At 46.6% G+C, this 12,327-nt stretch overlaps 1 protein-coding gene across 1 annotated transcript in view; it reads left to right on the top strand.

Annotated features, from left to right (window-relative positions):
* Positions 1-12,327, top strand: part of SCN5A (sodium voltage-gated channel alpha subunit 5) — a 103,076-nt gene that overhangs the window by 44,495 nt on the left and 46,254 nt on the right. The window contains exons 11-14 of the mRNA XM_054482377.2: positions 423-602; positions 1,248-1,619; positions 6,268-6,400; positions 7,351-7,589. Coding sequence (XP_054338352.1) covers positions 423-602; positions 1,248-1,619; positions 6,268-6,400; positions 7,351-7,589 — 924 coding nt within the window. The remainder of the gene's footprint in view (positions 1-422; positions 603-1,247; positions 1,620-6,267; positions 6,401-7,350; positions 7,590-12,327) is intronic.

Raw genomic sequence — 12,327 nt, forward strand, 5'->3', positions numbered from 1 at the left:
GAGGCTGGCTATAGAGTGAGCTATTAGAAGCCAGGCTGTGGGCATCCACTTGTTCTTCTCACTACCCTATGCCACATCTTCCAGGACACTTTTGGCCAGCTAAACCTTCTAGAAGAGCCTCTGCCCTCTGGTTCTGCCACTTCTCTGCTCATCTACACCCACCTCCCACCTGTTCCACACACTCCCCTCTTCCAAGGCTGCCCACTTTAGCCACTCCTATCTTCCTTCCTGGATCTTGATCTTTCCCAAAACATTCTGGGTCTGTCTGAGTTTATCTCCATGATGTCCTCATTTTGGGGTAGGTGTGCAAGTCCACTTACTGATGGCGAAAACCAAGTCACTGAGAGTTGCCTGGCCTGCCTGAGCCTGAGGCTACACAAAGTCTCAGTGATGGAAACATCCCTTCCTCCACTCTTTTCCAGGCCCTCACCATCAGGGGTGTGGATACCGTGTCCCGTAGCTCCTTGGAGATGTCCCCTTTGGCCCCAGTAAACAGCCACGAGAGAAGAAGCAAGAGGAGAAAACGGATGTCTTCAGGAACTGAGGAATGTGGGGAGGACAGGTTCCCCAAGTCTGACTCAGAAGATGGTCCCAGAGCAATGGTAATCCCAGCTGTGGTTCTAGCTTTTCCAGGGTGGGTCTGGCATGAAAAGCTCATCATGCTAGGCCCCTGTACTGTCACAGCCCCCATGGTTGCTCCTCTCTGCCCTTCCTGTTTCCCATGGCCTTCCTTAGAGTAGGGGAGCTCTGGGCAGAGGGACAGGGTAGTTTTGGGTATTGTGATATCCCCAACCTGAGGCCAGTATCCCAGCACTGGAGCTGGGGCTGGGGGACGAGGCCCCATGGTATGGGTTGGTAAGAGTTCAAGGACATGCCCATAAGAGTGAGGGGCCACTCTGAGTGCCCCAGGTCCTCCTCAGGCCGGGCCTGTCTGCAACACCAGGAGCCTTCCTGCCTCCTTCTCCCTTGCCCAGCCTGAGCTCTAACTCCAAGCCCAGTTAAGTTTCAGGCTCCCAGCTCCAGAGACATAGATTTGAGGGGAATAGACATCCCAGAAGATACAGGATTATCTCTAACCCCACATCCCCTCTTCCAAATACCCCCGGCCCAACCTACCCAGTTCCTGTGTGGCCAAAAAAGCCCTCAATGCTCTGAGAAGTTTAGCTGAGACCAATGGCACAAAAGACAGGCTGGGAGCACATGAAGAGCACATGTCATGGTCATGTCCCCTCTCCTCGTGCCCTTAGAATCATCTCAGCCTCACCCATGGCCTCAGCAGAACTTCTATGAAGCCACGTTCCAGCCGCGGGAGCATTTTCACCTTTCGCCGGCGAGACCTGGGTTCCGAAGCAGATTTTGCAGATGATGAAAACAGCACAGCGGGGGAGAGCGAGAGCCACCACGTATCACTGCTGGTGCCCTGGCCCCTGCGCCGGACCAGTGCCCAGGGACAGCCTAGTCCCGGAACCTCGGCTCCTGGCCACGCCCTCAATGGCAAAAAGAACAGCACTGTGGACTGCAATGGGGTGGTCTCATTACTGGGGGCAGGCGACCTAGAGGCCACATCCCCAGGAAGCCACCTCCTCCACCCTGTGATGCTAGAACACCCACCAGACACGGTGAGCCAGCCCCGAGGCACCAGGGCAGGTCTGGTCTCCCAAACTGATCACCAGTGCCAAGTCCAAAAATACACGCCAAATATTTGTTGAGCACCTACTGTGTGCTGGGCTCTAGGTGCATAAACTTACAAAAAAAACTCTGTCCTCATAGAGCATCCATGCTAATGGGGACAGACAGACAATAGTCAAAAGAAAGCCGGGTGCCATGGCTCACGCCTGTAATCCCAGCACTTTGGGAGGCCGAGGTGGGGAGATCACCTGAGGTCAGGAGTTCAAGTCCAGCCTGGCCAACATGGTGAAACCCCATCTCTACTAAAAATACAAAAATTAGCCGGGTGTGGAGGCGCATGCCTGTAATCCCAGCTACTTGGGAGGCTGAGACAGGAGAATCACTTGAACTCAGGAGGCGGAGGTTGCAGTGAGCTGAGGTCACGCCATTGCATTTCAGCCTGAGCAACAGAGTGAGACTCCATCTCAAAAAAAAAAATCAAAAAAGAAAAAATGTCCATATTGTGTGTAATGGTGATAAAGAGGGATGATAGTTAAATATGTCACACTAGTAAAGCTGTCATTACCATCATCTGGGGAAGCCTGTTCCAAGCACAAGGAACAGCAAATGTGAAGGCCCTGAGGCAGAAGTCTGCCTAGCCTGTTGGAGGAGATGCCATGAGGTCAGTGTGGCTGGAACAGAGGGAGCGGCAGGGAGAGAAGTTGCAGTGACTGTTACAAAGGTGATAGGAAGGGACTGGCCAGATTGTGAAAGGCCAATCAGAGCTTTGGTCACTTAGTCAGTCCTATGACAGACTGATGGCTGCCCAATCAGCCATCAGGTGTCCTTGCTGACCCCGGGCCCCCAACACAGTGACCAGAGCAGTCCACCCAGGAAAAAGCTGAACATCTGGCTCAGCCCCCAAGGCCTGCAGGGCACACTTGGAGAGGAAGGTAGAACAGATGGGAGGCTTGACCAGGAAGGTGGAGGATGGCCTGAAGATGCAGGGCTCCCAGCCACATGGCTTATTTTGTGCCACTCAGACTCTTGCTCAATCTGTGGGACTTGGTACGGGTTAATTAATCTCTTTTTGCCTCAGTTTCCTCATTTGTAAAGTGAAAATTATATGCCAGTAAGTTGTGGTGAAGACTGAAAGAGTGCAACTAGGTCCAGTGTTGAGACCCATACTTGCCTGGTGTTAGAGCCATTAGTATTATCTGATATTGGTATTAGTGAGCAGGAAGGAGTGAGGTTCCTGGGGTACACTGCAGAATGCCCAGGGCCCCACACTCCTCTGGAGCACAGGGTGAAGGGAGGAAACTGGGCACCCCTGGGGGCAGACCACAGCTTTAGGTAGAGCTGGGGAGGCCCTGGCCCATCTGAAGGGTGGGGTGTCTAGTTTCCAGGAACACTAAACGAGGCAGGTTCAGCCCTGGAGCCTCAGCCTCATGGAATCGGGTCAGCAGCTGGGAGCGCTAATAGAATTTCCTAATCTCATTAAGGAGAAAATCATCTCATTGTACTGCACATGTCGGGAGGAATCCAAGTTCAAGCACTTCATTACCAGGAATTCTGACTTCACCCATTCTCACTTCTGTGGGCCCATTTGTAACCTTAAAGGGATTAGCAGGCCAAGACAGGGTCATTTGCAAAGTTAAAGGAATTAGCGAACCAAGATGGAGACATTTGAAGAGTCAAAGAGATTAGCAGGCTGCAGGCCCCTGGGAATGCCTTCTGTGCTTCCACTGGGTCCCCAGTGAGACATTTCTTCCCAGTTCTAGTCTGAAAACAAAGCACAGGGTTGGGCGCACTGTGGGTGCCTAATCAACAAGGATGGGGAGGAAGGGCCAGCCCAGCAGACAGCTCACGTTCAGTTTATCCAGATTGGGAGGTGGGGGCTGAAGACTTACTTTGCCCCTTGCTTGTATGAGACTGCCTGGTTCCAAAAGTCCAGATGGAGGTGGGAGAAGCACACTGAGTATCCACTCCTTTTCTCCGCCTGCATGTTAAATCTTCATCCTCATTTCCTGTGGCCACCTAGCAAGTTAGGAACAGAGCTGGAACTCTAACCCGAGCCTTCTGATTGATTCCCAAGAATTTATCCATCCAACTAATATTTATCTAGTGCCAGCCTGCCATGTGGCGTGCCAGGCAGTGTTGAGACTCCAGGGTTATAGCAGCGAACAAAGAAGGCAAGATCACTGTCTCTTGGAGTTTATACAATAGTTAGGAAGACAGTAAACTGATCAATATTTTCAGGTAGCAATAAGTCATGTGATAGAAAGCTACTAAGGGGAGGGATGAGGATGAGGGCTATTAGAATACTCAGGAAAGGCCTTCCCAAGAAGGTAACATTAAAATTGACAGGCAAATGATTTTAGGGAGCCAGCCCTAAAGATGCAGAGAAATAGCATTCAGGCAGAGGGAATAGCAAGTGCAAAGCCCCTGAGGAGGACACATCTAAGGGATGAGAGGGACTAACAGGGCCAGGTGTGGTGAAACATTAAAATGAGTTTCATGAGTTAGGATTTGGACTGTGCAGGGCCTTCTAGACCACAGATAAGTTTGGATATACTATCTGAGTAAGATAGGGAGGAGTAGGGTGGGAGGAGTTGTTGAACAGAGGAGTGACATTATCTAATTTACTTTTTAAAGGAATCCCTTTCTACTATGCAGAGAATACAGGGATGAGAAGAAGAAAAGAAGCCAGTTAGGAGGCTGTTGCAGTGGTTTTGGGAAAGAGATGATGACTGCCTGGACTAGGATGGTGTATTAGTCAGCTATCGTAATAATAATGCTGTGTAACAAACTACCCCAGAAGTCAATCTCTAGCAACAAGCCTTTATTCTCATGCTCACTTATCTGCAGGTTGACTACAACGTGGCCCATGTAGGTTAGGCTTAGCTGGGAAGCCCTGCTCCAGACTGCATGCTGGCTGGGCTGGGCTCCATGCTGTGGGTTAGGCTCAGGGCTGCTCTACATCTTTGTTCTGAGGCTCAGGCTGAAAGGGTGACAGCTACCTGGGGAAGCTCTTTTCATGGAGAATTCCTGGAGCACAAGAGCAAGATAAACAGCACTAGCCCAGTTGAGGTTTCTGTTCACAGCATGTCCACTAACATTCTGTTGTCCAAAGCAAGTCATTCATGCCCAGGGCAGGGAAGTTTAATTCACCCTCGGTGGGAGGGGAAAGAGAGTGCATATGTGCCAAGTGATAACCAAACTATCATAGATGGCAAAGAAGGAGGGGAGAAGTTGGGAAAATTTAAAACTTGCTTGTGAGTTAAGCTGGCCAAATTCATGGTTGCATTGAGCCTAGGGTAGTACCGTTGCACCAGCCACCTCAGCCCTCTCAGGTGCCTCCACTTGAATACTTCCATGACTGGGAGCTCACTACCTCCCTAGGCAACATTTCAGAGCAGTCCTACCAATGGCCGGGATGTCCTTAACTTGAGCCCAGATCTATTTGGTACCCACCCTATGCCCCGCTTCTTCTACCCTGGCTAATCTAGGCCCATCTCCCTCTGCCCTACGAAGATTACAGAGTCTTGCTATTGCATGCTGAACAGCTCAGCACCTGGGCCGTGGTCATGCAGGGCCCTGCTGAAGTGAAGGCTTTATTGGCCCTCCTTGGTTCTGTGGGAGGCTCTGGGTAAGCCTAGAGAATGCCTGCCTGCCACCTCCCTTCACCAGGGCTATTTCCAGGCCTGGGTTTTTTACTGATAAAAATGGTGCATGCATGGTGAAAACAAACCCCACAGTGCAGAAGTACATGAAGTGAAAAGGGACCTTCTCCCTCTTTTTCCCTTCCCCCACAATCCCATTCCCCAGATATGTCCACTTTAATTATTTGGTATGCATTTTCCAGATCTTTTTCTTGTTTTTTCATGAAACTGTTTGTCTTGGAGATGTCCGCATGGGAGCATACAAAGAACTGCCTCGTTCTCTTTGTTGTCTATCAGAGCCCAGAGTTGGATTGTGTCTATAATTGATTTGAATATGGTTGCTATTGATTGGTTGTTTTGTTCTTATGGCATTAGGAACACTGCTGCAATGAACATCATTTATGTGTATTTTTGATGCACATGTGTAATTATTTATGAAGTTAGATTACTAGACGAGGACTTGAGGGCCAATTTAAAATTTTCTTGGTAAATCCAGCCTAACTGCCTCCACAAAAGACACAGCCCCCCACCAGCCATGTGTAAGCATTGTACTTTATCCTTCTATTAGCATTATCTTAGAGCATGTTAGATTTTTTTTTCAGCTTCTTTATGCTCTTGACGCTAGGAAGCTTGTGGTCAATTAAGACTCCCAGATCATTTTTGCATGTACTAATGTGTATGGCAGCATCAGGCTCAGGGAGGACCTGTGATATGTGTAGCTTCCTGACCACACTCAGGAATCACTGCTGATGAGAGGCAGTGAAGAAGAAAGGAGAATGAAGGAGACAGTGATTGGGAGGAGGGTTGGAGGGAGTTCTTAACTGGGAGGGAGTTGGGAACAGAGAAGCCCAGCATCCAGTGTCCCATCAAGACCTTCATCCTATCCCTGTGGCATCCCCAGCCTGAGTCTGGACTGGCCACCCCAGGTCCAGCAGGACTAGAGCTGGGGGCAGGACCCTTTTCCCCAGGCTGACACAAATCTCCTGATTGCACTCAGACCACGCCATCGGAGGAGCCAGGCGGGCCCCAGATGCTGACCTCCCAGGCTCCGTGTGTAGATGGCTTCGAGGAGCCAGGAGCACGGCAGCGGGCCCTCAGCGCAGTCAGTGTCCTCACCAGCGCACTGGAAGGTCAGCAACCCCAGGTCATTTAAGCACTCCCCACTTCTGCTGTAGGCACGCTCTCCTTTATCCCAGCCTGACCCAGGCATCCCCCATTTGTCTTGGCCTGCTTTGGACATCCCCACACTGTCCCAGCCTTCTCTGTTCTGTGTAGCCTTGCCTGTCCTTCCATGTCTTTTCATCTGTTTCAGCTTGTTCTCTCCTGGGTATCACTATGCCTGTGTTTCTCCCAAATACTCCCACATCTGGCCTGTCCCAGATGCTTGTCAGTCTCATTCCATCATCTCCCAACCATAACCATGTCTGTCTAGGACCATCCTGTCCTGAGCACACCCATGCCTGTTCTAGCTATTCCCATATCTACTTCAGACTATTCCAGGCATCCCACATCTTTCCCAGCCATTCCTGCCCTAGGCAACTCCACATCCCTTCCAGTCTGAATTGGGCACCCCCCATCCTGATCTTGTTCCCTCCTATCTCGGATGTATTCTCATCTTTTCCAGCCTGTCCTTGGCATCCCCTCTCCCATTTGTCCTGACGTATCCCAGATATCCACATCTGTCCCTGCCCATTCTGTCCCAGGTGTCCTTGTGTCCGAACTTGCATGTCCCCATTACTGTCTCATCATTTTCAGCCTGTCCTCCCCTGAGTGTCCCCAGGTCTATGTGGGACTGTTGTCTTAAGCAGTTGTACGTTTGTCCTGATAATCTCTCCTGTCCCCATTTTCCCCACCTCCATCTTTGTTTCCTGTCCCTATGGCCCTCTTCTCTCATATTTCCAGACTAAGGAGCCAGGATGCAGGCCACCCATTCCCTCGGCCTTCCCTGCTCCCACTGTCCTGCTGTCACCTAGCAGCCCTGTCATCTCCCAGAGCAAGTCATAAATCTTTCCTGGAAGGTATTCCAGATACATATGACTCAGTCAACAGAATCAAACTAACTCATTGGCTGTCCCCTCAGAGTTAGAGGAGTCTCGCCGCAAGTGTCCTCCATGCTGGAACCGCCTTGCCCAGCGCTACCTGATCTGGGAGTGCTGCCCGCTGTGGATGTCCATCAAGCAGGGAGTGAAGTTGGTGGTCATGGACCCGTTTACTGACCTCACCATCACTATGTGCATCGTGCTCAACACACTCTTCATGGCGCTGGAGCACTACAACATGACAAGTGAATTCGAGGAGATGCTGCAGGTCGGAAACCTGGTAAGGGCTGCCTGCAGCTGGTTCTCAAATGGGCATCCTGGCAGGAGGGGACCTCGGGCAGCTGGCACAGCCTTCGTGGGTAAGGAAGAAGGGATCCTGCACACAGAAGGATCTTTTGAGGGTGGGAATCATCATAGAGGACGTCTTGGAGGAGGGAGGGAATCTCAGGGTCGGCTTCTAAGGAGCTGAGAAATGTAGATTTGGAGTGGGAGGGTGGAGTGAAAAGAAGTTTATGCAGATGCCCAGAGTCTAAAAAACAAAAGTGAGCTGGGGGTAAACCTGAAATGTGTGGAGACTTGAGATTTTGTAATTTGTAGGTGGAGGAGAGTGCGTGCAGAAGGAGGTAGTTCTCTTATGAACAGAGCTTGCATCAGTGTTGTTGGATGGGGGAAATTGTGGATGGATGGTTGGATAGAAGGAGGGAAGGATGGAGGGATGGACGGATGGATGGATGGATGGATGGATGGATGGATGGATGGATGGATGGATGGATAGCTGGGTGTAGTAAGTAAATCAGGCAGAGCCAGATTTGAATTCTGACTCAGCTCTTACTAACTAGCTGATCTCAAGCAATTTACTCAGTAATTGGCCCAATAAATATTTGTTGAATTCAATAAATGTGAAATTAGTATGACAATATCAACCTCATAGGAAGGTAATGAGGACTGAATAAGATAATGTGTATAATATGCTTGGCTCATAGATTGATAAACAGTAAGCACTCAAAACAAATGATAGCTCTGCTATTGTTGTTGTTGTTAGACTGCTCCTGGAAGTCAGAATGTCTGGATTCTAATTCCAATTTTTTTTTTCTTTATACCAAATCAAGTCCTGCCTCTTTATTATACAGATACGGAAACTGGGGCCCAGAGACAGGAGGGATGACATGGCAGGGGCAGAGTTGGGCATCTCTCAACTCCCAGGACAGGGCCATATTGGATCAGTCCAGGTAAACAGAGTCAGCCCGTCTTTAGAGGATCCCAGGGCAGAGTTGCCATGAGCCCACTGGCCTCAAAAAGGAGCTTCTGAGATCATCTTCGAGGTTGGTGTGGGGGTGGTAGGGGGACTTCTGGCCCCATTTGATCTAAGCTTGCTCTTACTGCAGACCCAGCCTGTCTAAGGCCCAGCTATTCAAGTGACCCCCATAGGCAGGTAGGTCTCTCACACTGTGGGGTATGAGGATGTTCTTTTCTTCTTACTTTCCAAACCCAGGACTCTAGGTAGTTCTCTGCAGGGCCTATTCAGATTTTTTCACCGATTTGAGTCCACTTGCTGTAATTTTACTTTTCTTTCCTTCTATGTGCAAACAGAAGGCAAAGCTACATCTCAGTGGGTAGAAGTCTCATGGCACTGTTGGAAATGTGGGGTGGTCTTCAGATGGTAGTTATGCAGGGTTTCAGTTGAGTGTGTTTTTATCAGGTTGTGACCATTGGGTTGGACTGAGCAGCAAGTTAGGTGTGATGAACAGCACTGGTGGCTTCACTGGGGCAGCAAGTTGTGGCTGAACTGCATTGTATTAAACTTGTCATTAAAATATTGATAACAGGCAACGTAGTTGTGTTATAGCTATATTTTGTTCTGTTTGAATAGCTTTATTACTAATATGTAAGGTTTTGATTTTATTGCATTTAATATATTCTAGGTAGTTTAAATATTAAGTGTTAAGAAACAAAACCATAAAAATAAGCATGAGTAAATAATCAGCATGGGAAAAGCCTTTCTAAGCATGTCTCTGAAGACAAATTCCATAAAGGAGAAGACTGATAGATTTAACTAACTTTTTAGCCCATCACACAAATAAAGGTAAAAGGCAAATGAAACTTCTGTTTCCAGCAACATTATGGACAAGAAAATCTGAAAAGTCTTCTATTAATAAACAATTTAAAATATAGGAAACACCCTTTGAATTACATAGCTAAGTGCATGAGAAAGTACAGTAGTTCCTCTTATCCACAATTTTGCTTTCCATGGTTTCAGTTACCCGTGGTCACCCACGATGTGAAAATATTAAATAGAAAATTCCAGAAATAAACAATTCATTAGTTTTAAATGGCACACCGTTTTGAGTATTATGATGAAATCTCACACTGTCCTGCTCTATTCTGCTTGGGGACATGAATTGTCCCTTTGTTCAGCGTATCCATGCTCTATACGCAACCTACCCATTAGTCACTTACTAGCTATCTCTGTTATCAGATAGACTGTTGTGGTATCACAGTGTTTGTGTTCAAGTAACCCTTATTTTACTTAATCATTATTCCCCAAAGCAGAATAGTAATGTTGCTGGCAATACGGATGTGCCAAAGAGAAGCCAAATATATGACAAAGAGAAGTTGTTAATCTCTTATTGTGCCCAATTTATAAATCAAACTTTATCAGAGGTATGTAGATTTAGGAAAAGGCATAGTATATATAGGGTTCAGTAATATCCATGGTTTCAGGCACTCACTAGGAGCCTTGTGGGAATGTATTCCCCATAGATAAGAGGGGGCTACTTTAACAGAAACCCCAAGTGCCAAAAACAAAAAGAAGCTTAGAAACCATAGCAGTAAACATGTGAAATGGCTCTGTAGTTGCCCTGGGTGGAGTGGGGAGGTGTTGATTTGCATAATCTGGAGGCTTGGATTTTAATGAGCATGTAGAGACAAGACATCCAACCTTGGGACAGTGTGAGTAGGGGTCGAAACTGAGTAGCCCCATAAGAATATGACCATACATTCAGAAAAATGGTGAACCAGAAAAAACCTACACACAGGCCCTGGGAAATGATAAAGAATCCCTGTCTTAGCCAGGGTTGGAAAGGAAAAAAGTAACCCCTGAAAGGCTTGTGACTATGGATTTGGCCTTATACAGATTTGGGGTTCAGATTTACACCTGAGTAGTTCTGGAACCTACATCTAAAAAATTAACATAGAAAGTGATCCTAGAATGATGTCTTGGGGCCCCTAAAAGGGAACAAAACTTCTCTGGAAGGACACACCTTTAGCCCAGGTCAAGCTGGATTTCCCAAATTATAAAGCACAGAAGGAAATATTCCACCATACGGAAGAGTCAGCAGACATACACACACGCAGACATACACACACGCAGGCACAATCAGGCTATCCCCTTAAAAATGTCACATAGTAGAATTGCTTGATAGAGATGATAAAAATGTTCATAATTGGCCAGGCGTGGTATCTCACACCTGTAATTCCAGCACTTTGGGAGGCTAAGGCAGGCAGATTGCTTGAGCTCAGGAATTTGAGACCAGCCCGGACAACATGGCAAGACCCTGTCTCTACTAAAAATACACAAAAATAGCCGGGTGTGGTGGTGTGCACCTGTGGTCCTAGCTACTTGGGAGGCTGAGGTGGCAGGATCACTTGGATCCCCAGCGGGACCGAGACTGCAGTGAGCCAAGATCGTATCACTGAACTCCAGCCTGGGTGACAGGACCAGACTCTGCTCAAAAAAAAAAAAAAAAGTTCATAATAACTAAAGACATAAAATAAGAGATTAAAAACATAAGAAAATAATACAACTTTGAAAAAGAACCAAATAAAATCTCCAGAAATGAAAAATATAGACATTGAGATTAAAATTTCAATGTACGCATCAAATAGCATATTAATACAGTTGGGAAGATAATTAAATGATTGTAAATTTAGATCTAATAAAGTTGCCCAGAACGTAATATAGAGAGATGAAGAGGAGACATAGAAGAAAGAAGGAAGAAAAACATATCTGACATTATTTTCCAGATTATGTTGTTGTCTATTTAGATCATTTTAAAAAATCTACAGAGAGGCTGTTAGAACTAATACGAGAGTTCAACAATATTAGGGGGTACAGCCTCAGTATTCCAAATAGTGTTCCTAGTCACCATCAACAATCAATTGGAGAAAATAAATTTTTAAAGTTTCCACTTATGATCACAATAAAAACTATGAGAAATTTAGCAATAAATAGAACAAAAGATATGCAAATTTTATATGAAAAAATTATGAAACTGCTGAAAAACATAAAAGAAGACATAAAAGTGGAGCGATGTACCATTTTCATTAATGAAAGTATGAATATTGTAGAGATACAAATTCTTCCCAAATTAACCTATAAGTTCAATGTAATTCCAGTCAAAATCTCAATACTTTTTTTTAATGGAACTTGACAAGATAATCCTAAGACTCATATGGAAAAGTAAAGCAGATCAAGATAAATTAAGGACTAAGGTAGAGAATTTACCATAGTATCTTAAGATATCTTATAAAGCTAAAAATATTATAGTATTGGTGCAGGGGTAGAAAAACTGATTTTGCTACAGAATTGAGACCACAGAAATAGAACAATCCATATTTGGTGACTTGATAAATAATAGAGATGGCATTATAAATCAGTAGGAGAAGGCTGGACGCGGTGGCTCATGTCTGTAATCTCAGCACTTTGGGAGGCCAGCCGAGGTGGGCAGATCACCTGAGGTCAGAAATTCAAGACCAGCCTGGCTGACATGGTGAAAGCCTGTCTCTACTAAAAATACAAAAATTAGCTGGATGTGGTGGCATGCACCTGTAGTCCCAGCTACTCAGGAGGCTGAAGCAGGAGAATTGCTTGAGCCTGGGAGGTGGAGGTTGCAGTGAGCCGAGATCACACCACTATACTCCAGGCTGGGTGATAGAGTGAGACCCTGTCTCAAAAGATAAAATAAAATAAAATAAAATAATCAGTAGGAAAAGGATGGGACTGTTTAATAAATGATGCT

Source organism: Pongo pygmaeus, chromosome 2 (assembly GCF_028885625.2).
Source record: "Pongo pygmaeus isolate AG05252 chromosome 2, NHGRI_mPonPyg2-v2.0_pri, whole genome shotgun sequence".
NCBI classification, from domain to species: Eukaryota; Metazoa; Chordata; class Mammalia; order Primates; family Hominidae; genus Pongo; species Pongo pygmaeus.